This window comes from Nylanderia fulva, unplaced genomic scaffold (genome assembly GCF_048542155.1).
Source record: "Nylanderia fulva isolate GAGA-0341 unplaced genomic scaffold, ASM4854215v1 Scaffold32, whole genome shotgun sequence".
Lineage (NCBI taxonomy): Eukaryota > Metazoa > Arthropoda > Insecta > Hymenoptera > Formicidae > Nylanderia > Nylanderia fulva.
This window is the reverse complement of record NW_028190390.1, coordinates 2396706-2424615: the sequence shown is the minus strand read 5'-3', so window position 1 is coordinate 2424615 and position 27910 is coordinate 2396706. Positions and strand designations below refer to the sequence as shown.

The 27910-nt window shown below is 31.3% G+C and overlaps 2 protein-coding genes and 1 long non-coding RNA gene across 5 annotated transcripts; 1 reads left to right on the top strand and 2 right to left on the bottom strand.

Moving 5' to 3' along the window:
- Window positions 1–1291: 1291 nt before the first annotated feature.
- On the bottom strand, window positions 1292–2810 carry LOC114935556 (uncharacterized). The gene is made up of 3 exons (XR_003820519.2): window positions 2716–2810; window positions 1767–1948; window positions 1292–1679 (listed from the first exon to the last, which is right to left on the bottom strand). It is a non-coding gene; the product is annotated as an uncharacterized LOC114935556 (long non-coding RNA).
- Window positions 2811–3096: 286 nt separating this feature from the next.
- Window positions 3097–19755, top strand: spas (spastin). Of its 3 annotated transcripts, none has more exons than XM_029308409.2 (8): window positions 3097–3351; window positions 3952–4635; window positions 4823–4993; window positions 5605–5868; window positions 7543–7898; window positions 8440–8771; window positions 9237–9547; window positions 14239–19755. In XM_029308409.2, exons 2-8 carry the CDS (start codon window positions 4092–4094, stop codon window positions 14400–14402), a joined length of 2142 nt encoding a protein of 713 aa, XP_029164242.1. In that variant the 5' UTR covers window positions 3097–3351; window positions 3952–4091; the 3' UTR covers window positions 14403–19755. The 3 variants fall into 3 exon arrangements, with proteins under 3 accessions (XP_029164242.1, XP_029164243.1, XP_029164244.1); XM_029308410.2 differs by having other exon boundaries at window positions 3949–4635; XM_029308411.2 differs by lacking the exon at window positions 5605–5868.
- Rox8 (TIA1 cytotoxic granule associated RNA binding protein Rox8) lies at window positions 19068–26949 on the bottom strand. The gene is made up of 3 exons (XM_029308403.2): window positions 25622–26949; window positions 23614–23910; window positions 19068–23314 (listed from the first exon to the last, which is right to left on the bottom strand). The coding sequence occupies exons 1-3, from the start codon at window positions 26207–26209 to the stop codon at window positions 23018–23020; spliced, it is 1182 nt and encodes a 393-aa protein (XP_029164236.1). The 5' UTR covers window positions 26210–26949; the 3' UTR covers window positions 19068–23017.
- Between the last annotated feature and the right edge of the window lie 961 nt (window positions 26950–27910).

The window sequence follows — 27910 nt, the reverse complement described above, 5'->3', positions numbered from 1 at the left end:
GTTAATAAGACATTAATGATTAATGATCCCGTATGTATAAACATGCGATATGTGATATAGAAAGGATTTAATTAATCTGTCGCTGACTAAAATTGATACGATTGCTTATACGATATACATACATACATATATAATTGTGCTATGTTTTTTTACATCAATCGATATTTATTTCATTTTGTGCGGAAAATTATTAAGACAAGATTATTGAAAAATGAGTATATTAGGAGATATATATATATATATATAAAATATATATAAAAAAAATATATATATATAATATATATATATATAAATATTTAATATTTTCTTAAAATATGATAAAACAAAATATCTCGTAAACTATTCATTTTTCGACTATTCCATTTTAATACTTTTTTTACGTCAAATATTACGATGACTTGATTTATGTAAGAAAATTATGGTTTCGTTTAAAAAAATAACGACCTCGAAATCTCAAAAATGTCTCTATTTGGAATAAAATTATACTTATGACGTTTTTTCAAAATCAATTTTTGTATGAAACATTTTTCAATGAAAGCCTTCGTTTTCGAAAAATAGCAATGTATTAAAATATAAATTCAAGGATGAATGAATAAATTTTTAGAGAAGAATACAAAAAGAGTCTGGTAGACTTCCTTCTTTGCCAGGAATTTGCTAATTGTATGGTTGATGTCATTCTAGTATTATAGTTAAAAACATTGACTTCGATTTGTATACTATTTATGAATTGAAAAAAATAAATATAATTTATACAACCATATCCAATTTCCTGTTTAATCTGACGTTCAGATAGTCAGGAACAAATCATTAAAACCCAGTACTTAACATTTTTTCTAGGACTCATATTTTTCGAGTTATTCTGCTGTTCCGGTACTTTTATAACACCCTGTATATATATATTATGTAGTTTATATGAAATAAAAGAAAAATAAATAATACAAAACTATTTCCAATGTTAAATATTTAATGAAAAATGTTTTTAGCGCAGATAGTAAAAGAGACAGAGATCCATTCTAATATACTCTTGTCTCTTTTTTAATTTTGATTTCAATTTTTTGTAGGATAATCTTTATAGGGATATGAATCTCTATTTTTGGAATCACGCACAAAATGATATAAATAATGAAATATACGAGAGTACTCTATATGGAAATTGCTCAAATTGCTAATCTGTGTGAAAAGTTGATGTGCCCTTAAAAAGTCTACACTAAGAGAAAGTAGAGTAAAGCTTGGTAACTTGGATTAACTATTGATATTCATATATAATGAATTTTATCATAACAGTTTGATATATAGAAAATATAATTTTTAATGTAATATCTATTTTATAAATCTTCTCTCTTCCTAATTAACAAATTTTTCTTTTATATATATATATATATATATATATTGTACATTTTATGCAAAGAAGGAATAGTATATTACAAATTTTAAACATACTATGTATTTATGCACAAACAAAACTGTTCTTTTATCTAGATTATAATATTGTTCGTACATAATTAGCTCTCAGTGTGGGAACCAGGTAGTGAGAAAAGAGCCTTCTCATTCTTTTGTTCCACAGGCCTTGCGCAGGAAGCAGAAATTTATTGCCACAAGTAAGGCGCAGAAGATGAAGGCAGATTTGATAAACAACTTGATAAAGCACAATGTTGTGAAAATTGTGCTTAAAAAAGATTCTAAAACGGATCAAACTAATGGAGCAATGAAAAAAAATTATAAATATGCAAACTAACTATTCTATAAGGAAGAAATATTTATTTTACCTGATACTGATGCCTAGTACTACCAATGTACAAACTTATATCGGTGATAATAAGCATGATTCTCTGACACCTTCGTTGAGTTAAGTCCATAGAAGCAATCCAAATGGATGGCAAACATACGCAGTGTTGACGTAATCAGTAGTGAAGAATTTAAAGCATCGCCTGCAGACATCCGTTCTGATCTACTCATTGATATGAAGGAAACGAGGAAAATTCCTGGAGTTATTTGTATGAAATATTCAAGTATATGATTAATATTCAAGTATGTGATATAAATGTTAAAAATTATATATTTATATATATAAATTTATATATATTTTTTATATATATATATATATCTAAAAATATATATAAAATTTGTTATATAAAACTTTTTATACTGGATATATATTGTGTGTGTGAGTGGTAGTAAAATAAATTTATAATTTTACAAAAATTTTATATTCAATGATAGATATTTAGGCAAGAATTTTCTATAGTTATTAATTGAAATGTTTACTTAAACATAGATATATGTGCAAGAATCTTTGAAATCTACTGAGAAAATGTGTAAAAAAGTGCTGACCTGTTGAAAGAAATAAACTATTGCGTTAATAAATAAATCATTTTTTACAATACATATTGTGACATAATAATTATATATTATAAAGTATGAATAAAAATTGAATTGTTGATTCAAATAATTGTACACCAATGATAAAAGATATGAACAAATATAAATAATTCTGTGTGATGTCAATGTATCGCTATCAATTTATGATTTATCATGAAAAACATAAATAAAAAAAATGCACTTAACAATCAAAAATCTGAAATTGATATGATGATGAATTGGCGTCATAAAATAAAAAATATTAAAATATTATTTATAAAAACAAATCAACTATATACATATATAAAAGTCATAATAAACATATATAAATATAAATAAATAAATAAATAAAATAACTTTTGGTTCTTGCTGCACAAGGTGCGAATTCGGTCTTCTTCTTTTTCTTCTTGTTTGGCTAGAGCTATAAAAGCTCATACACCATTTTTATTATGTTTCGGTGAAAACTAGACCATAGATAACATAAATATAGAGAGCTTTCTCGCAAGAAACGCACTGTCACATTGATTGGCTGTCAAATGGAAAAATTCTGGGGATTCTTAAATTCTTAAAAATTCCCTATTTAATAACCAATCGCGTCACATTGTTGTTTATTTCTAGGAACTTTTCCATTGGTGCAAAAATTCCCCTAGAAAAGAACAAACCTTTTTTTCTCATCGCGAATCCTCCTTTCAGAAAAGACCCCGTCTATGTATTTTATTTTCTATGGCTGAAGTGAATTTCTGAGAACTGCGAGAGGTACATCGTCGGGGGAGCGGACGAAAACAAGCGATGCTCAAGGGTGAAGGTTCACATTCCTTCGTTGATTGCCGTTTCCTGAAAGGGAGGAACGCGAGGGAGAAACGCCAGAACGAGGAGACGACTCGCCGCTCCTCGTCGTCCTGTCATCGCTCTCCTCGATTTCTCGTAATTTTGCGATTCTCGGTGGCATCTTCATTTCTACTATCGCGCGGATATCCAATCCACGGGAACGATGTAGGTATTAAAAGAAAAAAAAAAAAAATTAGGTATGAAAAGGGCTGATAAGATATCCTCTAAAATTCTTCTTTAATTTTATTTATTATTTTATTATTAATTATTTTCAAAATAAACATTTGAATTGAATTTTGTTGCGCCTAATTGTTTTCAAAAATTTTCTTTAATTATTTTGTTATTAATTATTTTCAAAATAATTAGAAATTTTAAAAACAATTTTTTTGCGCTTAATTGTTTTCATAATTTTTATTTTATATATTTTGTCATTAATTATTTTCAAAATAATTTATTCAAGTAGTAAGCATACGTCATTTTGACGTTTAATGACGTTATTTTGACATTTATAATGATGTTTAATGATGTCATTTTGACGTTTAGTGACGTCATTTAACAAATTTTGAATATAATAGATATTAGAGGTGCAACATAAAATTATTTTCAAAATTTCTCAAATTATTTTGTTATTATTATTTATTTATTATTTTAAAAACCATACTTGTGGCTCTCATATATGTGCTCTTTTAATAATTTTAAACGTATATAGCAGAACCTTTTTTTCAATGTATTATTTTGATGCTAGACTATTCTCTCTCCCAGCAGATCCGTTCCCCGATTATTCCATTGGGGATGTTGGCGCGAGCATCCGCCACTGGCATCATCGTCGACGATCGTCAGAACAAGCGACATCCTTCCATAGACGTAGCAGTAGTAGAAAGGAAAGCTGCTGGTACCCTTAGGAGATGTCTTACAGCGATGGCGCGCGCCCAATACGAAAATTCGGCACGAAGTCGCCGAAGAAGCTGTGCGTGACCAAGAGTGAGAACGGGGACAAGACCACAACGACGGTAAACTGCGGTGGTCATCATCACAATCATCACTATCATCACAGTCATCATCGTTTCCTGGACGGCTCCCAGCCGTCCGTGCATAAGCGTAATCTCTACGTTGTCTCCTTCCCACTGATACTGCTGTTCAATGTGTTAAGGACTCTTCTATATCAGTTGTTTATGGTGTTCAAGTATCTGTATTCCTCGACGTCGCAACTGATCCAGCGTAGACAGGCGTCCAAACAGGTCTGCCAGTTGGAGATTGTTGTCGGGCAAAAGCCAACGGATGGTCGTTTGACCAACAGTGGTCAGGTGGAGGGAGAGATCATGTCGCAAGTGCCTAGGCGTCCGATCGGACCGGGTCCTGGGGATCCGTTGCTCGCTAAGCAGAAGCATCATCATCGTAGAGCATTTGAGTTTATCAGTAAAGCACTCAAGATCGATGAGGATAATGAAGGTATACTATTTTTTATTTTAGCACAATTTTAAAAAATTTGATATATTAAATACTATTACATTACTATTAAACTACTATTAAATTATTATTATATTAAAGAGCTACTACAAAGATTTAATAAAGTGATTATATTTTACAGAATTAATATAATATAATTTAGCTGATCGATTTTTATTTCTTGCAACAGGTCAGAAGGAAATGGCAATCGAGTTATACAAGAAGGGCATTGGAGAACTTGAAAAGGGAATAGCTGTGGAGTGTACTGGTGGACATGGCGAAGTATGGGATCATGCGCAAAGACTTCATGACAAGATGTGTACAAACTTGGCAATGGCGAAAGACAGACTTGACTTCTTGGGTTAGTGTGCTGATTGTCATTTTTTCTGTACATCGACTATTTTTTTTAAGCTACTCCACGCTTTATTTACCTATGGTACAAATTTTCGTTACTTATAAATATAAAATATTGCTGATGCAATATTATGTATTCAAGCCGGCTTTATTTGCGAAAAACAAAAAGTGTCCACAGGTAAATTTTGGCAATGAGAGAAGGAATATCGATGTATTTGGCATGTATTTGCTCGTGTGCAATTTATTTTACTTTCTTCCACATGTACGAGAGTGTACGTATGTGTATATGCATGTTCGCGTTATTTAATAATTTTTTTTAGATTCTTTACTTTTTTTCTTGTGCACAAATCAATCTTCATTTTGCATTTTTTTTTACGGGTGCAAATTTATCTCTGTAAATTATCAATCCAATCTCATATATAGCAGAATTTCGATAACTGAAATTGGATATATTTTTCAAATTGAAATATAATCATACGCCAGAACTTTCGATCCGATACTGATAATTAATATTTAATACATCGGTACTCTTTCGCTACATTTTGTGGAAGAGATGAGCCTGATTTTTCTCTTCAGCCTACTGCAGCATGGCAGAGAATGTTTTTCCTTCTTTTGTAGTGAGTGTGTGTGAGCTGAGAAAGCTGGGTATCAACAATCAGTATCGCCCTCCTGGAAATAAAACGGACGGCAAACATCCGGGAAGGCATCTGAGGGCTCGCCACAATATACACACTTTTCAAACCAATCAAACTTCATTTAATGCTAGTCATACTACTAAGAACACGAACAATATAAACGTGACAGTTAATAGCGGGCAGACTATATGTACCCAAATTCCCAAGCTAAAGCCACGCTCGCCAAAAAACTGTCATACTACTGAAGGTATTGTTCGTCTGAGATTCTGTGCTTAAACATAAAAGAGTCGAATGTAAATAATATAATGCTTCTCCCCCTCCTTTCATTCATATTATTACTCATAGTTGGCACAAAAAACAATTTGGTTTAGTCTAGTCATCTCCAAATAGCAAACTGACATTAAACATGAGACATCATTAAACATCAAAATGACGTCATTTTGATATCAATGACGTCATTTTGATATCAATGACGTCATTAAACATAAAAATGACGTCATTTTAATATTAAAATAACGTTTTGCTATTTGGGTCATAATGCACATTGTACGTTTTGTATAGAAGATTAGTTAGACAAATGTAATAATTGTTATGCATGCATTGAAATGCTACATATGTATGTGTTATTGTTGCTCTTTTGTCTTGCTGTAGAAGTTGCTAGATTTCTATATGTAATTTCTAAATTTTCCATTATAGTGTTCTTTAAAAATAGATTTTTAACATATTATTTGTAGAATATCGACAGTTTTCTTAAACATTTTAGTACATAGAAACACAATTTTATTTAAAAATATATATAATTGTTTACTGTAAATTGTTTGATATATTTAGAATGACAATGAGATGTTTTTTGTTGAGATTTGAAGTTAAAAATTCTACACATGCTCTATTATTTATTAAATAATTTTTAAATATTTGATTATTTTTTAATTTATGAAACACTGCATATATTCTTTGTTAATTTTTTTAAAATCAATATTGCAATTAATGTTTTATTGCATAAAAATGAAGTTTATTAGATAATAATATTCTGCTTGTGATTGTAATAACAATACATCTGTAACTGTATTATAAAACAAACAGTATGAATTTTTCAGACAATAATTTATTTTTTAAACAAACATTTATAGTTAATGATCTTATTACATATAGTATAAAAATCTCTGCTATTTTATGTGTGTATATGTAAAAAATTCATATTTTTGATATATTACTATTTATCACAAATATTAATAAGAGATATATCCAATGTTTCAAATATATAGATTATTTATTTTCTGGAAAAATGTTAAAAGTCTAAAATTCTGAGGAGTTTTTTTCTTATTTAGAAAATTTAGAAAATTCTTATGATTGTTGGAATTAGGTTTTTTTTAAATTTCTCTTTAATAATTTCACAAGTATAAATATACCAGGTGTTTAAAACAAAGTCTTACAAATTTTTATCTTCAAAAATATCGTTTTTAGAGAAAAGTTTTTTATTTCAAATTATTTTAAATGGAATTTATTTTAAGAGTGTTTTAAATAAATAAATTCCTTATAATCTGCATAAAAAATTATAAGGATAAAATAGTTAAAAATTGAACGATTTACGAGATATTTTATATCTGACGTTTTACATATAAAATATAAAATATCCCGTAAAATATTTAGTTTTAATAATCTTATTTTAATACTTTTGATATAATTAGATGAATTATTCTGTGTATAATTGTATTGGCATGCTTAAAAAAATGATATGTTCAAAACAATACATTTTCAGAAATTTTGTCAAAAACAGCTTATTTATGATAAAAAATAGAGTAATTTTGCATATGTATACATACATCCACATACATATATACAAATATATCAAGATTCTCTTACGTTATCAAAATTATGTATTATAATTTTTGAGCTTTATTTTTCAATGTAAATATTTCAGCGTCCGGCAGGAAGTTGTCAGTGCCTGGCAAACGAATAACAGGTACGCCTTTGAGCAAGAGTCAAACATTGCCAAGAAGCATGGGCAGATCGATGCCCATCCAACCTTGCCACAGGACCATGCCTATCAAACCATCGTCCACGCCACCCTCTGTCAAGAGACAGCTGTCTGTACCCAGCAATGGTTCGCCCATAAGACGTCCAGGGACACCCACTACCTCAAATAGTAACAGGAGCACGCCGACTAGGAAGATGCCTGTCTTGAAAGGCGTGGATCCGAAACTCACACAAGTGATTCTCGATGAGATTTTGGAAGGAGGAGCGCCAGTTCAGTGGGAGGACATCGCTGGCCAGGAGGTTTATATTGCTCTCCTTTTTTTCTTCCTCATATGTGTGTCTTTTCTTTCTTTTTGTTTCAAATTATTTTCCACATTTCAATTAATTTTATTCATTATTTTAAGGCTCCTGGATCCTCGCCGCGGCAATGTTAGATTGTGACGTCAGAGGCGAAAGAGTACACGCTGAAAATTCGAAGACGACATTTTTAAAGATATTTCTGTTTTGATTGATTTTAAAGGGAAAGGGATAGTTTTCGAAGCATTTTAAATCTATCTGAAGTGCTGTTGCATCGAAATATCTTAATTTTTATTTCAAAATGGCATCTAAGAATTTTTAGTGTGTGTTTTCTTCTTGCCTTTGACGTCACAATTCCAACATGGCGAGAAGCCTTAATTATTTCTATTTATTACATGTTGTCATATTTTAATTTAATATCTCCAAAATACCCTAAATTTCCTCAAACATCTTTGATAACTAAACAAAAATTTTATTTTATTAACCAGTGTTATTGCCTTTAATTAATTTTAATTTAATTAATTTTGCAATTATCGACTTTCAGACTGCGAAGCAAGCTTTACAAGAGATGGTGATTCTGCCGTCGCTGCGACCTGAATTATTCACCGGTCTGCGAACACCCGCGAGGGGACTGTTGCTGTTCGGACCGCCAGGAAACGGAAAAACGTTGCTGGCGCGTGCGGTCGCGACTCAGTGCAACGCGACGTTCTTCTCGATCTCTGCTGCTAGTCTGATGTCTAAGTATGTCGGCGAGGGTGAGAAATTAGTAAGGGCCTTGTTCTCGATCGCGCGGGAATTGCAGCCATCCGTTATCTTCATTGACGAGGTGGATTCGCTGCTGAGTGAGCGAAAGGACAACGAACACGAAGCTTCCAGGTATATACAGGGTGTCCCATAGGAAATTGCTGAAACTAATCAGTTGTCATTTTTTAATGCATGCAGTTATTGAAAAAACAAAAATTGTGTTGAAAAGTGGAGTGTAACAAGAAAGGTGACTGCTATTTTAAGATTAAGGTAGTGAATACATAAAAAAATGATAAAAATGGTTCCTTTATTTCTCGCCTCATCAAAATGTGATGGGTTTGTTTAATTTTTGAACCTATAATAATATCCATAATTTAGTAGGAGGTCAATTTGCAATCCTATATGTTGATAGAAACTCTTCATCACTTTGAGATGTGTTCTATTTACCCTTAAAATAGCGTGTGTATATATATATTTTTTTAAATATATATACTTTATTTTTATATATATTTTATTTATATATGTATACTTTTTTCTATATGCATTTTCTGTAAATAAATATATCGAGGAAATTTATCGATCGACTTAATTTTTCAGGAGATTGAAAACAGAATTCTTAGTTGAATTCGACGGTTTGCCTTGCAACCCCGAGGAGAGAGTCCTTGTTATGGCTGCTACAAATAGACCGCAAGAATTGGATGAAGCTGCTTTGAGGCGATTCACGAAACGGGTGTATGTCACGTTGCCGAGTATACAGACGAGAATTATATTACTTCAGAGGCTTTTAGCGAAACATAATGATCCATTGAAACCCGAAGAGTTGAACGAGATGGCAGTTTTGACAGAGGGATACTCGGGAAGTGATTTGACTGGTTTAGCTAAGGATGCAGCACTTGGGCCTATCAGAGGTAATATTAAATTAATCATTTTTCTTGGGTTACTCTGTATTTCTAGTTTATATTATGAAGGAAAATATGTATTTAGTTGTTCATTTTAAAGCATAGTTTTTTGTTTAGTGCAGACATTTTAGAAATAATCAGTTCAAAATATTACAATTTCTCCAATAATAACTTCATATTTAATACAGAGAATCTTATTTGTAAATTTTATTATATTCAAAGTTTTAGATTTTAAAAACAAACATGTATAAAAAATTTATTAAATTTTTATATTATATTACATATTATATTATTATTGTTATATAATATAGTATATATATATATATATATATATAATATAATAAATATATTATTGTATAATATAGTAATAGTAATTATAATAATAGTAGTATTGTATTGTATATTATATATTGTAGTACTATATTATATTTTTTATAACTATATATATATATAATATAGTTGTACAAAATATAATATAGTACTATAGTATATAATAGAGTATATAGTATAGCACAGTACAGTATAGTATAGTAGTATAAGTACCTATATATTATCAATATCAATAAATATTAAAATTAATTGATGAAAGGCTCGTATAAATTAACGAAATTAAAAGAAATAAATATTGTAGGCCAACTAAACGAGCAGAATTACATAAGATATAAAGATTTATTAATAATTAAATTCTCATTCCATTAGAGAAACAATATACAACGTAAACGTTTCGACTGCACTACAGTCTTCTTAAATACATAAAACTCAAATATTAAAATACAAAGTTAACGATTCTTCGCTGATGAACAATGGATAAGTAAGACGATTGGTCTGAGATTCCAAGTTTTGCGAAATTTAATTATGTTGTAGAGATTTTACGCGAATTAATTAATATCAGAGAAAATTGAAAAATCTTTCAACTTACATTATCGTTTTAACAAGTTTTTCTTCTCTAAATTTCAAGTGTGTGTTGCGAAGTCTAAATAACAAATGTCAAGGTAGAGAGCGTGATGTATATATTTATTACCAATGTTTTTCTAAACTATGATTCAGCTAATTTTTCAAGTATGTCAAAATAACTACTGTCTAGCAATTCAGTGTCTTTGTTTAAATTAATTCAATTTTTTTGTTCTTTAATATGGATCATTTCAGATATTAGCCTTTTATAGTAATTCTTTTCATGATCCATAATCTTAGTGTTATCCCAGTCAAATGTATGCTGTTCATTTAGAATGTGTTCCGTGACAATCGAATGCTTAGCAGAGTCTAATTTAATATTATTTTTATGTTCTTTAAGTCTCGTTCCTAACTGTCTTTTTGTCTGTCCGACATATGTGGCGTCACAATCATTGCAATTCAATCTATAAATAACATTAGAATTCTTGGGACAATCGTTTCTGTTCTTTTGAAACCTTATGAAGTCATTCAATTTTTTAATGCAACGATATCTCACCAATATGTCAGGTCTTTTTATTGCTGAAGCGACTTTATCAGAAATTGATTCTATATATGGTATGACAAAATATTTAATAACATAAACATTGAGAGAAATATTGATTTGTAAGTGTCTGAATAGCTCAGCTGGAAAAGCAGTCGCCCGGCAAGCGGAAGGTCTCGGGTTCGATTCCCGATTCAGCCAACTTTCGGACCAATATTTTTCTCGTCTTTTTCTTACAGGGGATGTTAAGAGAAGGAACAAGGGGAATTTTTGAGATCCCAACCATAGGATTCAAATTCCTCTGTTTCCCAAAAAAAATTTCTAAATATTAATTTGTCGCATTAACATCGCGTTTGGCTCTTAGTCGAGATGAAGATGGAGTTTTTTAAAATATTTAATGTTTGTATTTGTGGTATTAGTATCTATTATATTATTGGTATTAGACTTGCTAAATTTCTTTGTCGAAAGATGTTTCAATCTGCGTTTTATTTCTATGAAAATTAAGTTAAGAGGATAACCATTGGATAGCAAAATATTAATAGATTTCTCCATATTTTTTTTGTGAAATTGAGGATGTGATAGCAATATAGCTCTATCTACCAAGCTATAAATTGTTTCTAATTTATGACAAGTCGGATAATTTGAAAAAAATGAGAGTAATCTACCTGAGAATGTCTTTTTGTGATACCAATCTAAATAAATTTTATTATCTATTACTTTGATCATTATGTCTAAAAAGCTTATACATCGATTATTTTCTTTTTCTAATGTAAATTTTAGTCTATCGTTATAATTGTTGAATTCATTCGAAACGTAGGTAATATTGTCAACGGAAGTGCATAAAATAATATTATCTACATAACGGAAATAGAAAGTCAGTTCGCAATTTAAATTACCAATGTTTCCAAGTCCTGCATAACTATATCGGCAATGATTGGAAAAAGTGGGGAGCCCATAAATTTGTTTATAAGTTATGTTATTGAAAGTAAAAAATGTAGAAGTTAATATAAATTTTATCATACTTATGAAGTCATTTTTGGGAATCTTTGTGACTATAAAATACCATTTACTATTGATACCGTTCAATGCAAGATCTACGGAGACATTAGTAAATAATGAAACGACATCCAATGAAATTATTGTGTCGGAATATTTTAGCGTTGTTCCTGATAGAATGTTGCATAAATCAAAACTGTTATTCACAAAACTGTCAGCTCTAGGAAGGCTATTTTTTAAAATTTTATGAAAAAAAGAAGCAATGTTATATAAAGAAGTATTTATTGAAGAGACTATTAATCTGAAAGGAATATTTTCTTTATGGACTTTGGGAAGCCCATAGGCTTTGGGGAGAAGGGAATTGCTAGAAAATAAATAATAATATTCCTTCTTATTGATGATATCTTTTTTCAACCATTTTTTAAAAAAATTATTAAGTTCTTTTTCTATTTTAGATGACGGGTTATTTTTAACTATGATATAAGTAGAATCATCTTTTAAAAGACTCAACTTTTTTTATATAGAATTCTTTATCTAATGCGACTGTAATACTGCCTTTATCTGCTCTAGTAAATAAAATGTTGGGGTTTTGATTACAGAATTTAATTGTGTCTTTGTGCATGAGAAGTAATTTTTCTTGTGTGTACGTTTTTTTGTCATTATTTTTTAAAAATAAAGAAAATTGTGGAATAACAGCATTACGAATCGAAGTAAGATTTCTGATCTCATTAGAATTACTCTCTATATCTTTAATGAACTCGTGTATGGCTACTTTTTTATTTATGTTAACTGGAAGACTGAAATCACCTCCCAATTGTAGTAGATTAGTTATATTAGGAGGAATATCTTTATCAGAGTTAAATTAATAAACCATTTCTGGTTAGTTTGTTGTGAAGGATTATGTGTAGCATCACGAAAACTGTTAGCAAAAACAGTATTATCAACAATATTAGTCTATAATCCTGTTGTTTTTAATTCAATAGGATCAATATTATTAATGTATTCTGTTTCATGTGATTTACGTAGCCATAGGAATTTTTTATTATGTATGCGATATAACTTTTGGTTGAACGAAGAAAAATAATTGCAATGATAATTAAAAATCTCCTGCCAGATATAAGAGGGTAAATAATTTTGGAGAATTTGGAGTTGCCTTGACCGTTTTTTATTGAGTGAATTTAATTTTCTATATAAATCAAATATCTCTATGTTGAGAATTTCAGTTCTGATATTATGCAGCAAACCACGCATCCTATTTCTTTATTTATAGTGGTAGAAAACAAATTTATTGTTACAAAAATTACGCAAATGGTTGGGAAACAGACAATATCTTGAATAATTTAAACGGGAATTAATTTAAACAAAGACTGAATTGTTAGACAGTAGTTATTTTGACATACTTAAAAAATTAGCTGAATCATAGTTTAGAAAAACATTGGTAATAAATATATACATCACGCTCTCTACCTTGACGTTTGTTATTTAGACTTCGCAACACACACTTGAAATTTAGAGAAGAAGAACTTGTTAAAACGATAATGTAAGTTGAAAGATTTTTCAATTTTCTCTGATATTAATTAATTCGCGTAAAATCTCTACAGCATAATTAAATTTCGCAAAACTTGGAATCTCAGACCAATCGTCTTACTTATCCATTGTTTATAGCGAAGAATCGTTAACTTTGTATTTTAATATTTGAGTTTTATGTATTGAAGAAGACTGTAGTGCAGTCGAAACGTTTACGTTGTATATTGTTTCTCTAATGGAATGAGAATTTAATTATTAATAAATCTTTATATCTTATGTAATTTTGCTCGTTTAGTTGGTCTACAATATTTATTTCTTTTAATTTCAATAAATATTATCAATATCAATAAATAGTAACTATATATGAGAGCTCAGGCGCAGTTCACAAGGCACGTAATATTTTTTCAAAATTAATTTATTGAGAACACTAATAATTACATTAATCAATTATAAATCCGGCGGACGTTTCGGCTCTTTTTTTGAGTCTTCTTCCATATGCAGTATAATATAGCATAGCATAGCATAGTTAATTAGTATAGTATAGTAGTTTTAGTAATAATAGTACTATGTTATATTATATATTATAGCAATACTATGTACTATATTACTATATATTATACATATTATATTACTATATCTATATATGTTACATTTTACAATTTGTTTTTTTTTTTTAAGATCTTTATGGGATCTTTAATATATTTAGACATCAACATTATTAAATGTATTCTTGTATTGTTTTCAGAACTGAATCCAGATCAGGTGAAAAATTTGGATCTCAATTCTGTTCGTAATATCACAATGCAAGATTTTCGTGATTCCCTAAGGAGAATTCGCAGATCCGTTTCACCAGCAAGTTTGACTACTTATGAGAAATGGAACTTGGAATACGGAGACGTGAGTCTTTGATTATTTAAGATAAGTTGTACGGACTCTAGGAATGATGATCACGTTTGAATTAGATATTTATAATCCAAAAAGAGAAAAACGGATTTACAAAAAACGTGTGCTTCGAAAAGTAAAACGAAAATCGAGTATAATCTCGACACAAAAACAATTTTTGCACTTTTACTCAGTATTAATGAACAAGATATCGCTATTTATAACGAGGACAGGGGGGGCTGCGGGAAGATAAGGAAGACAATTTTCCTTCAATTTCTAAGATACGTTCGTCTTAAAGACAGAGAAATTACACGATTGACTCGCGTGTGTGCATGTATATTGTTATTGTATCTAACGTTGTAAATGTAATTGTTTTGTTTTTTACGTTGGAGTAATCTCTTGTGACAAATGACAAACTTACATTTTGGCAGTGATTTAGAAGATACTTTACGTTCCATTTTTGCTCAGATATTTTGTATTTACAATTTAGGATTTAGCTTTAACATTTATCATTTCAATATTATAGAAACACATCTTTCTTTATTTATATTTATTTATTTATTTATACATTTATTATTTTCATAATTCTTTCATTTTCTTAACAAGTATTTGAAATATATATATGATATTTGTTTGCTTGTGATAAACTGCATTTAATATCAGAATGTTAAGTATTATTATAAATAACAGACTTTAGATACTTAAAAGGAAAAAATGTGATCGAGAACACAATGTAATGAGAATTAACGAAATTAGAAATACTCGATTATTATTTGTAAAGTTGACGTGAGGAAAGGAATTTAATATCATGACATGACTCGATTTCATTATCATGACAGTATATGGAAAGACTGCATTTGCAAATGAAACGATGCACGTCCAATTAGATAATAAAGGAAGGTATTGATGACGTACAAAAAAGAAAAACATAGTCGTGCGATGATTATTCGTCGTGTGTGGGATCTAATATAAATGTATATACATATACAGGGTGTCCCATATGAAATTGCTGAAACTAATCAATTTTTATTTTTTAATGCATGCAATTATTGAGAAAACAATTATGTTGAAAAGAGGAAAGTTTGCAGTTTTTAATGGATATAAATAAAATGTTTGTATATCAGTTTATTTTATTGATAAAAAGATAATCACATAAAATAACATAAAATAACATAAATTAATGATAAATATTTTTAACAGCGCCAGATTTAATAGTAGCTATTAAAAGGATCGTCAATAACATTAAAAAATGACATGTTAAAAAGGTTTTACGAGTTTTCGTAAAAGAACAAAATTTTGTACAAATTTAAATGGGGTGCACTTTGAAAATATTTATCATTAGTTTACATATGTTATTATCAGCACTTTTTTCATTACTTTTTTTTTTTTTAATAAAATAAACTGGTATACAAACATTTTATTTATATCCATTAAAAGCTGCAGGTTTTCCTCTTTTTAGCACAATTGTTTTCTCAATAATTGAATGCATTAAAAAATGACAGCTGATTAGTTTCAGCAATTTCTTATGGGACACTCTGTACATGAGCTGTCGTAAAAGTAATGAGTAATTAAATATGCAGCGCAGAATGTGGCAGCATTGAAAAATTCGAATTATGCAGAATGGAAACTACAAATCCTTCCTCTAAAAACACACCAAGTTTTGTTTATATGTGTACTCTAAAATTTTTTAATGCTGCTAGATTATGTACTATATTTGTTAGTCTCATTACTTTTGTGGCAGACCAGGTATATAAATACATATAATCTTGCTACAATATGCGAAAAATGAACGCGAAAAGAGTATAAATATTGTCTCGTTTTCGAATATCGCAGTAACAAATGTATCTCCAAATATTGCATTAATCTTATTATATTTAATATTGATTCATAAGATTCGTTTGATATTTTTCATATATTGATATGTTAGAAATCGCATGGCAATATGTCTTTGCGTGAAAAGAAGGATAAAAACGAAATCTGAGATCTTTTGATACAAAATTCTATAAGACAACGAACTGAAGAATTTAATCTGTATATGAACATCTTAAGTATTTGTTGGGAGATTTATGTATAAACGATGCGGATATTATCGTATACAATGGGAAAAAATGTGTGCATGTGTGTGTTTATACAGGGTGATTCATTTTTATCTTAATGGACAAATATCTAGAAATGATGGGGTTTTAAAAATGTATATTTTTACTATAAATTTCATAGTTTCTTAAAAAATTTAAAGTTAAAGTATAATATACTATGTAAACTTGATTTTTAATTTTTTATTTATTAAATATTGCGACTTGCATATAATCAAACAAATTAAAATAATTCTAATTCTAGATCATGTTATATTCTCGAAATTCCACAATTTTTTGCTTATTATATTTTTTTAATCTCGTGATTTCCAGATATTTGCCTGGGAAGGTTAAAATAATTCTCACCCTGTGTATTGTATGGAAAAAAAAATGAAATACATTTTTTTTATTTCTCTATTATTTCCGGTGCTCAAAAATAGGATAATTATTATGACATACTTACGGAATTAATATATGTATTTAACATGAAACTTTTGCATGCATGAGATATACATATATATGTGCTACAATTACAATATTATGCAAATAATTTACTTCCGATTGTTCGAAGTATTATAACAGGATATGCCGCTATAGATTAATAGAGTAAGATGTTGAAGATAGCGATATTTCGTTTCCAATAAAGTTTAATTCGCGTAATAATGCTTCCTTTGTGCAATAGAATGGAAAAAAAATATTACTTATTATACAAAATAAAACTAATGTTCTAATTATTAAATAAGGCACACACACATTGATTGTGTGCTTTACATGCATGAGTAGAAAAAAAATACATTATATTTATTAAGTAAACGATAATTCATGATATTTGATTAGAGCATAAGAGATATAAGTAAACAACATGTGTAATATAATTCCAACATGCTTGCTTCGTGATATTTTGACTTTTTTTAAATCTATTATGTTTGTAATTATACAGAGAGACACAAAAAATGATATTTGATGCACTCTCGAAAGCTAAATAAGTAATCTTATTACGACAACTTGATATCTTATATGTACAATTTTTATTCTTTACGGGCGATATTTAAGAATGCAATATATTATATACAAATATTGTTTGGGATCTCTCAAAATCTCCGATTTTTGTGACTTGGCTCTTCAAGATATAACAGATGAGAAAAGTTAAATTTCTTTGCACAACTGAGTTTCGGTCATCATCTTCAAGGTGTTGACTCTCGAATTTTATTTTCGAGTTTTACCTTTGTGATATTAGTTTCCTTATATAATATAAATCTCTGCACTGCCTACATATATATATATATATATATATATATATATATGAGTTTATATACGCTGTTTTTTATAATATTGCAAAGTATGAATTATGTATTAATTAATTAATTACGTTAGATGGGATTTTATTGGTAATTTTGCGCAACAAATATTTTTTGCAATATGGATCAGGATTTAAGAATTCTTTGGCCTTTCGTTGTAAAGTATTCTGATTGTGAGTTTTAATTAAGTTATTTTGCTATTTTTATAATTAACGTTAATGATAAATTCATTTTATGATAATTAAGTGGTTAATGGTTTCCTTATGTTGAATGATGAATACTTGATGCTATTTATGATAAACACATGAGTTACAAGTTAAAGTATTTGTAAGAAATTTCGCTCTTGAAATGTTATCATTTGTGATTGTTGATGATTTAAAAAAATCCATGACATTATTTAATACTATTATACATTATTATTATAATTAATATAATTAATATTATTATCCTCTTTTACAGTACTTTACAAATTATTCATTTTTGTTCATAACAAAAATAATCAATCTTTTATCTGATTAACGTATACATTCATTTGTGATTTTAAATAAATTATAAATAGTGTATAATTTTATGAATATAGATTTATGTATACGTGCGCATGTGTACATACATATTTTAAAATATTTTCAGTAAGCTCTGTTTTGTAAACATTACATGTTAAATTTTTAACATAAATTCTTAGCACAAAAATGTTTCTTGGTACTTTATATACAATATCCTCTGTATTTCTGTGAAATTGTTGGTGTATATATTTTTTGCATTATATAATTAAATAGCATAGAATTAGTATAGAACACAAATTTTTATGTTAATAATCCTTTCATATATTTGTCTTTAAAGAGTGATGGTAAAAAGACCTGTTTTTTCACCCATTTTATAGGATCGAATTTTGGGACCTCAAATTTTAAACTTTTTTTATGCCAAATAGTACTACATGATGAGACATTAATCCTAAAGAAATTCAAGATGAGCATAGGCACGGTTCTTTAGATATGAAGAAGTAAAAGTGATAATTTCTCATACAATTCTAAAAATCATCACTTTCCCCTTTGTATCTCCGGAACCGTGTCTATGCTCATCTTGAAACTTTACTGGGATTAGTTTCATCTAATAGTACTATTTACCATGGAAAAAAGTTTGAAATTCGAGGTCCCAAAAATAGACGAAATTTGCCATCACTCTTTATTAACATTTATAATTGATAAGAGAAAAGAGAGAGATAAACAAAATATAAACTTTATTTGCTGTAGGTGCTATAAAAAAAGTAGATAAATAAATGAGAAGTTATACTGGGGAGGATTCACGAAAATAATACAAGATACTCTGTATTTTAAATATTTATTCCTTTTTTTCATTCAAAGGATAATTTGTTTTTTATTATAACGTTATCCTAAGCATCTTTGAGAGCTCCATGTCCTGCCATACCTAAATTAATTTTTTTATATAACATCTTTTGTTTTTTCTTTCTTTCTCCGCTGATTTTTTTTTACGCCACAGACGAGTCCGCTTTTTTCTCCTCAAATTAGCTTTCCGATATCGCAATCGAATCGTTACTATATGTATATGCTCAGCTTTTACTCGATTTCCCCCCTATTTTTTATTTTTATTTTCTCGGCTTGCTTATATACTGACTTTATACAAATTGTTTTTGAAAGTTTCATGGCATTTTACCGTCGGTGGTGAACTGAGATGCTAATATTTATTCTCATGTCAAACATCGTTGGAATTAAATTCGCTTCTTTTTTTCAGAAAGGAGTATGCAAAGGGAACATTATTTTAAAAAACCGATATTGATGAAAGCAGAGAAGTAATATAAGGATAATAGGTATATATATATTGAATAATAAAAAGTGCATATCAATAATATGGACTTTTGATGCTGTTCTTAATCCTTAATATTACAATTATGTAAAGTTTCATCAAGATCAGTTTTGTTAGAAGAAAATATAATGCATTTTTATTTTATGCATCCTCCTTTCATGATAAAACATGAAAAATGGCGCTTTGTCATTCTTCAAAAATGGGATATATCTATATTATTTCATTCATTTTCCCTTAAAGAATCCACTCGAATCCCTAAATAAATACCTGAACTGTATTCAGAATAATGCAAACACACACACAAATCGAAGTCTGATAATATTGCTTCATGAAAAAAAACAAATGTGCAATCAACAGGACTCGCATGTGTCTACAGATTATTGTACAATAATAAGCATCAATCAATCATATAATTATAATCTTATATAATTTTAGATTATAATTACTCACAGGACACTTGAAAAGGATCCCGCACAATCCTTATGGAAATTGGATCGCAATGAAATTGGCCGGTTGATTTGATATCTATGACATTTTTGTATCTAATGATTAAATCGACATAATTTATGACATCATCGTTACAATGACATCATTTTGATATCTAATCATGTCCTTTATTCGACGTCACATTGATATCTAATGACGTCATTCGACGTCAAAATAATGTATGCTTGCTAACTGGGTTGTTTGACTAATTATAGCTCAGAAACTGTTCACTATTTAGCTTTGAAGCTATTATATTTTTTGTTCAGCAGGTCACAAGCTACAACAAAAGAATCAGCCAATTCCATCGAAATCCAATTTCCATAAGAATTGTCCGGGGTCCTTTCATGCTTTAAAAACGATTCCGAGCAAACACGAAACTGAATGAGCTATAATATAAACGGGTGCGTGTCCAGTCGCAAGATAGTATTATTGTTTTTCACAATAAATCTTTCGATGCATATCATATTGCAAAATTTTTTTCAAACCAATTGAGCCAATTTAAAGTTCTTGATCCTTCACTGATGTTATATTGAATTATGTTAGAGAAATTCCTTTACATAATTTTTTATTAATTGTAAAATAAAAATATTTTTTTATATGCTTATATTTTTATTACTTATTAAAGTGATAAAATATACAAAAAACTTTTCAATTTGATCAATAAATAACTGTATAAGCTTGTAAATCTCTGTCGTAAGATTCTACTTTCGCTGAAGATGTAAGATATACATGCAGATAAGTTATTAATATACAGGATTTTGATCAAAAAGACAGTGTTTGGTTAATGGATTTTACTAATCCATAGTATCGAATACAAGAGAGCGGTGGTGTACAAAAAAAATTTACTTTTTTTGCGATAGAAAAATTTACATGATTTCTCGCTTCTTCTGGCGTCCATAATTCAATATAGTTGCAGTAAGGATTACAGAAACTCTTAATGAAGATAAACCGAAAGTGCGCTGCTGTGACTTTTTGTTACGATGTGTGAATTTGGAAGACACGAATCGTGCCATATACAGACTATGATAATTCTGAAGAAAACTTTGTAGACGTTTTCATATTTCACGGCTGATTGTCAAATCGAAAAAAAGAATATAGAGTCGTTTCACCGTGTAAAAATTAATTATCGACATCTGTATACTTAAACTATCATGAAATATACACATTCACATATGTGTTCATGGTAGTGTACACATATACATACACACGTTTCTCTCTTTTTTTTAATTTTCAATGCTCTTCATATATCTTAATTCCAAGATCAAGATATATCAATGTGTGACTTGTCCTTGACTGAGAATTATAGCTCCGATGGAAGTATGCATGTGTTTATCATTATTATTATCATTAAACTTACTTAAATTACATTTACTTTTATTTTTTTTCGATCGGCTAGGTCGTTTATATAAACGTGGTGAGGAGTCGCTAAATTACTTATTCTATGATAGAATATGTTTTGATGGCGATATCCGACCAATCTCTTCGTACTTCCTGTTGTACACTTCCCTAATAGCATACAACATATCCGAAAGATATTCAGAGGATATTCAGAGAACATTCGAACATCCTTAGGATGTTCTCTGAATGTCTTCGAGATATGTGTGCTGTTAGGGTTTCGAATCAACAATCTACATTTGTTTTCTTTCCTTTTTAAAATCCATGGCAAGGTATTTTTTTCATAAAAAATATAAGCACAACATATTATAAATTACGAACATTCCCTACATGAATAGATATAGAACATAAGGTCCAGGAAAAGAACAGGCAAGCAACGCAGCATACAAAGAGATACGTTTTGGTCGACACTCGCCATTTAATGCACATCGTTGTAGCGATTAATGTGCTTAAATTCGCATTCGCACAAGGAAATCTCAATTCACTAATGTTTATAGCAAAATCATCCCTCTCTCTCGCGCGCTCGCTCTCTCTTTCTCTCGCTCGTTCGTTCGCTTATAGCAAAGTTTTTTATACATCAACCACCGACGATAAATATCACATAACGAGAAAAACTTGTTACTCGTTAGTAGACTCCCGCTAGCACAGAGTTCATTTCATTTATTTGTTATAAGAAGCCCCGCACACGTTCCTGGCGTTCATCGCGCAAAAGTCTAGCTATTAAACATCATCATCACAGGCATCGTGTCTAGCTAAATCCACGCTTTTCTCTATCTTATCAACTATGTTCGGTACATCGTGATACCGCATATTTGCATTATTTTCACTGTCAAATGAACATTTGTGTCGTCGTTTATATCCGATGATACGAAAAATTGGAAAATAAGAAAGATTTCATCAGAGAGTCTCTTCTTGTCTTGTCTCGCGGTTGGAAAAGGATATGGAAAAAAAATAAAAATAAAAATAAATAAATATCGCAAAACTGCCGCACGTCAGCGTTCTGCGCAGCATAAACGCGTGCGGGGCTGCGATTTGAGTTCTTTTTTTCAGGGGTCCGTAAAAAGGAAGAGAGTTCGGAGATATACCTGGTCAACATCTCGGGGGGTCGACAAAAAATCGTGAAACTTATTAAATTCCTATTACGAGAAGTGTGCCGTCGACAATGTTACACATCTCGTGATGTAATTAACATTACACCTTTTTTTTCTATGACATGGAAGGAACGTATAAAAAAAAATAAGCGTGTGTTTTGGAGAACAAGATTTTTCTTTTACATCATGTTTTTCGTTTTTTTTTTGTAAATGGAATTTTTGCGAATGAAATTTCAGGTAGTATGCGTACGTCATTAGACATGAAAACGACATTATTAGACATCGACAGACGTCAAAATGACGTTATTTTGACGTTTAATGACGTCAGCCTGCTACTTGGAATCGTGTGTTTATTTTATGATCGCAGAAATAAAAACTGAAATGTAAATGTTGCTCTAGGTATATGACAGAACGATTTTCACAGCAACCCCGAGGCAACTATATATCATACGTAACAATTAGCTGGTCAATGATGAATTTCATTGTGTGGGGTACTGGTGTGGCATGGTATATGTTACCATGGTTGGCTGTTGTCCCGGTGGCAAGGGCGCACTCGCTGTCGGGGGTGCGGCGGTGGCTTGCGTAGGCTGCCAGGCACCCGCGCTCGGTGCAGGCATCCTCATGCTGTTCATATATTGTGCCTGTTGCCCGTAATATTGACCGTAATATTGGGCGGGCTGCAGGAACTGTCCTTGCATCTGCGGATAGCCCTGAGGATACCAATAACCCATCTGTTGGCCATATCCGTATGCGTACTGCCCTACTCCGGCTGTCACCTGTTGTTGAAAAGAGAAAATTGCCCATGATTATTTTTGCTTGCACGTGCGACTTGATTGTGTATTTAAAAAATGTAAAACATATATGTATATATTTATATATATTTATATATATGTAAAGTTTTAGCTAATACGGGATACAAAAGATAAATAAAGTAATTTACATAGGCCTAAGAGGGGTGCGAATGCTCTCAATATGCTTGCTAATAAATCTGAAATAAATACATATAAATGTACATGGTGTATATAATGACCGGACCATGAAACCACTTCTAAATCATAGATATGTAAACAATAACCTGTTGAGTTTGGTGATTGGCGTTTGGACCGACGCTGTTTGGATCCCCGTTTTCCTTTCCCCAAAAGCATTTCACAATACTACCATTGATCTCTGTATTATGTGTCGATTCAATGGCGTGCGTCGCAGCTTCCTTAGTGGTAAATTTTATAAAAGCGTATCCCTTGTCTTTGAATACTCTTATGTCTTGGATGGTGCCGAAGGGTGAAAAAGTTTTCTTTATCAACTCGTCCGTGATGCCGTTCGTGAAACCCCCGCAATATACAGTGCAATTGGTAGGACTACTTTGATTATATACCTGTAGAAAACAACAATTCATATTTAGACAGCGCAGAGAGCTTAACGTCAAAATCGAGATTTTTTCAAACTGAAGCTATTTCAAATCTACAATAAAAATTCAGTTTTTTAATTACAAATATAAAAATTATTAAAATATAATGGATTTTTAAGTGTCTTTAACAAAGAAATTGTAAATAAATCAATGTAAGTAATTGTAAACATTCTATGTATCATGTATTCACAAATGTCACTATAATTGAATTTTTTTATTATAAAAATTATCAAACTAAAACATGTAGATTTTTAAATGTCTACATGTGAGCTATTTTTGTAAGCAAAGATATTGTAAATAAATCACTACAAGTAATTGTAGATTCTATATATATTCGCAAATTTTACTATAAATAATTAATTAAAGCTACTGTAACTACAATTATAATTAAGAATAATTGTCTGGTTGGTTGTGGGTGCTTTCCAACAACATATACAATATTGTGTAATGCAGTGTACGATTTAGCACTTTCCAATTACGACACAAGTCAAACACAGTCAGTTTGTTATCTCATGGATATTAATAGTTTTACATTAGTGCCTCTTTTTTATGGGATTCGAGGTAAACTTTTAAAAAAACTAAAAATTTTGAAAAAGAGCTAAATAACTGACTTGCACTCTGGTGACGAAATAAAAAACTAAGCAATATTTTAGCTGCAAATTACTGTGTGACAATGTACAATCTAATGCTTTATCAACATTTTTGTATTAGTATAATTTTTTTTAAAATCCTTTTAGAAAAAAATGGCATTTTGATAGGAGGTAAACTTTTAAATAATCTTAAAGAAAGAACTTTGAAAAAGTATGTAAAATTATATAAAATAACTGCAACTTTTTAACTGCAAGTCAATACTGTGTCACACAGTATACAATTATATTGCATTATTGGAAAGCATCTTAAATGCTTTTCAGCAATGAATACCAATACGTTTACATTAGTATCATTTTTAAATAGAGTACTATTCCACTAGAAGTAACTTTGAAAAAGTTATGTAAAGTAACTGTCCTGTACTGTGCAACTAAAAACTAAGCAACATTCCAGCTTCCAATTACAAGTAACACTGTATCACACAATGTACAACTCTGTGTTGTGTTGCTAAAAAGCATTCAGGATGGTTTCCAGCAATGTATACCTTGTCAACAGTGCAATGCAGTGTAAGATCCAGTATTATTCAATTATAATGGCTGAAATGCTGTGTTTGGTTATTATTTGTGTTACCAATGTTTACATAAGGTATCATTTTTTAAATGAAGTATTCCAGAATAAACTTGAAAAAATCTGTATAAAGTGATTGCCCTGCACTGTGCAACTAAAAACTAAACAACGTTCCAGCTACAAGCAACACTGTGTCACACAGTTTACAACTGTTGTGTTGCTAAAAAGCATTTAGGATGCTTTTCAGCAATGTACATCCTGTCAACAGTGTAATGCAGTGTACGATCCAGTATTATTCCATTATAATAGCTGAAATGCTGTGTTTGACTGTATCATCATTTGTGTTTTTCCATGAAAACCAATATAATTACATCAGTATCATTTTTTTAATGGAGTATTCCAGTGTAAAGTAATTGCCCTGCACTGCGCAACTAAAAACCAAGCAACGATCCAGCTTTCAGCTACAAGCAACACTGCGTCACACAGCGCACGACCGCATTGGAAAAGCACCCTTGCGATATACCTCCTCATAGTTGGGTTTACTATTGTTCGAGTGTCTTGGCCGCTCCGACCTCGGCGGTGGCGGTTTCCTGGTGGACCAGTTCGTCCTGATGCTGCGCGAGCCGAGCCACTGGCCGTTCATCGCGTTGATCGCCGCCTCGGCTTCGGACTTCTTCACGAACGAGACAAATGCGTAGCCCTTGCTCTTCAGGGTCTGGGGGTCGCGCACGATCCTGCAGTTGCTGATCTCGCCGAAGGGCGCGAACGCCTCCTTCAGCGTCTGCGTCTCGATCTCCGGCGACAGATCACCCACGAATATGTGATGGTGATTGCTGGTGTCGAGTTTCGGCTGGTTCCCCGGACTGGTCGCCCAGTTAACCTTCATCTCCTTCTCCAGGAATGAGCGTTTGTTCATCGCCGCGAGCGCCGTGGCCGCGCTCTGATGAGTCGTGAATTCGACGAAGGCGTATGGGTCGTTCCCGGGTTCTCGGATGATCTTGCAGCCCTTCACCGCGCCGATCTGGTTGAAGAGGGCGCATAGAAGGTCCTCGGACACCGAGGCGTCCAGGTTGCCCACGTACAACGTACGTGGATTACTTTCCTCGCTCATACTGACGCTGCCGTGGCGAACACTTTCGGCCAGCTCGTTTATATTAGTTGGGGGGACGAAAAGTGAGGGTAAAAGTAGTCGGGAATTTATAGTGTCCGTAAGTCGAGAATTTTCGTTCGTTCGTTCGTTTATCTCGTTCGCACACCCTCCTCTCCCCTCCGCGGGGTCGCCACGAGCGCCGCTAACTTCCGCGGGGTCGGGGAGATATTTGTTCAAAGCGGGACACGGGCAGAGATGCCAATTTCGATACGAGTCGCCCAGCTGATTTACGTCACCGTCTCGCGGCCAACTTCAGCCCTCATCGGTCGCTTCAGCGGGGACCGATGTTCTCTTCCTCTCTCGCGCACAACGATAAGAAGCGCCAAGTTACACCCAGCCTCTACGTCATACTCACATAAAATGGCCGCCCCGCGCCGTGCCGCGCCGCTCGCGAGCTCGAGTTTCCTTTCGAGCGCGGCCGCCCGTTATAAGCGCGTCGGAAGATATCCCTTCGACGCTAACTTCAGAGTCTTTCGTCTACCGCCTGCGAGAAACGCGATTTTGCCCCGACGCAATTCCGGATTAACCTATATTTTAATCGGCGAATACCGATGCTCCGGATTCCACCAACCCAACGGACACGTGTTTTTGTATTACTAGTCAATCTTTCATATTAGATAGCGCGAAAACCGACACGAACCATTGGGTCGCTTGCGAAACTCACTAGGGTCGTTCATGCCTCGCATGGAGCGAGTGTATCCTGAAGATGCGATATGTGTAACTAAAATTGAATAAATGACGCGGACACGTTTGGAAATTCTACCTATGAGGTGTAAGGTCTTGTTGACCAATCGAGAAGGAAAAAAAAACGATAAGGCTTTCTGTGTTTTGATTGGTCGAACTTCATGGGAGTGGAGGATCTTTGAACGCATGCTGAAGTAAGAATAGACGATTAAAGATTTAAGGGGCAATTTCACGTGCCGCTAAAACAGGCGATTAAAGCGACAGATTTACCGCTCGTAATCCAGCATCAATAATTTTGTAGTTTAAATCAGTTTAATTACAAAGCATTTGCTCAAACGCTCAATTTTATTTCTGTCGCGCTGCTATCCTCTTCATGTACAAAAATTATCGCTGTTTAAATTCAGCGACAAAAGTTGTTACGTGATCATTTTATCGCTCAAACAATCGGTTTCAGCGGCTCGTGAAAAAGCACCTTAAAGTGAAAACGTGAAAAGTGAAAAATTTTCGCTAATTACGTATTGATTTTAAAATGAAATCAGCTCTATACTTATTGTTAGCCTGTTACCGGTCAACTTTGACTTTTTAATTTTTTTTTTAAATTGTTTGTTGGTGATTGTTGGCCTAATTGCAACGTTTGTTGGTTTATATTTCTTTTTTGAATTAAAAAAGAAAATTAGCATTAAGTTAGCCGGAAAAATTTCATTTTTAATTAAAAAAATGGTCTAATCAATGTGTAATCGTTTGTTGATGACTGTTGGTCTAATTTTAGCGTTTATTGGTTTATTATTAGTCTTAAAAACAAAAAATTAGATCAGATTGAGGCCGCATCTACAGTAATCGAATATGATTGGTTTATTGCTTACGACTTAGGGAGGATTCACATTTTGGCAGAAATAAAGAAAAGCAGAAGCCAATCAAAACTCGCGTTGGTAGTAAGTTTACTACCACCTAGTTTATTATTTAGTAAGTTTACTGCCA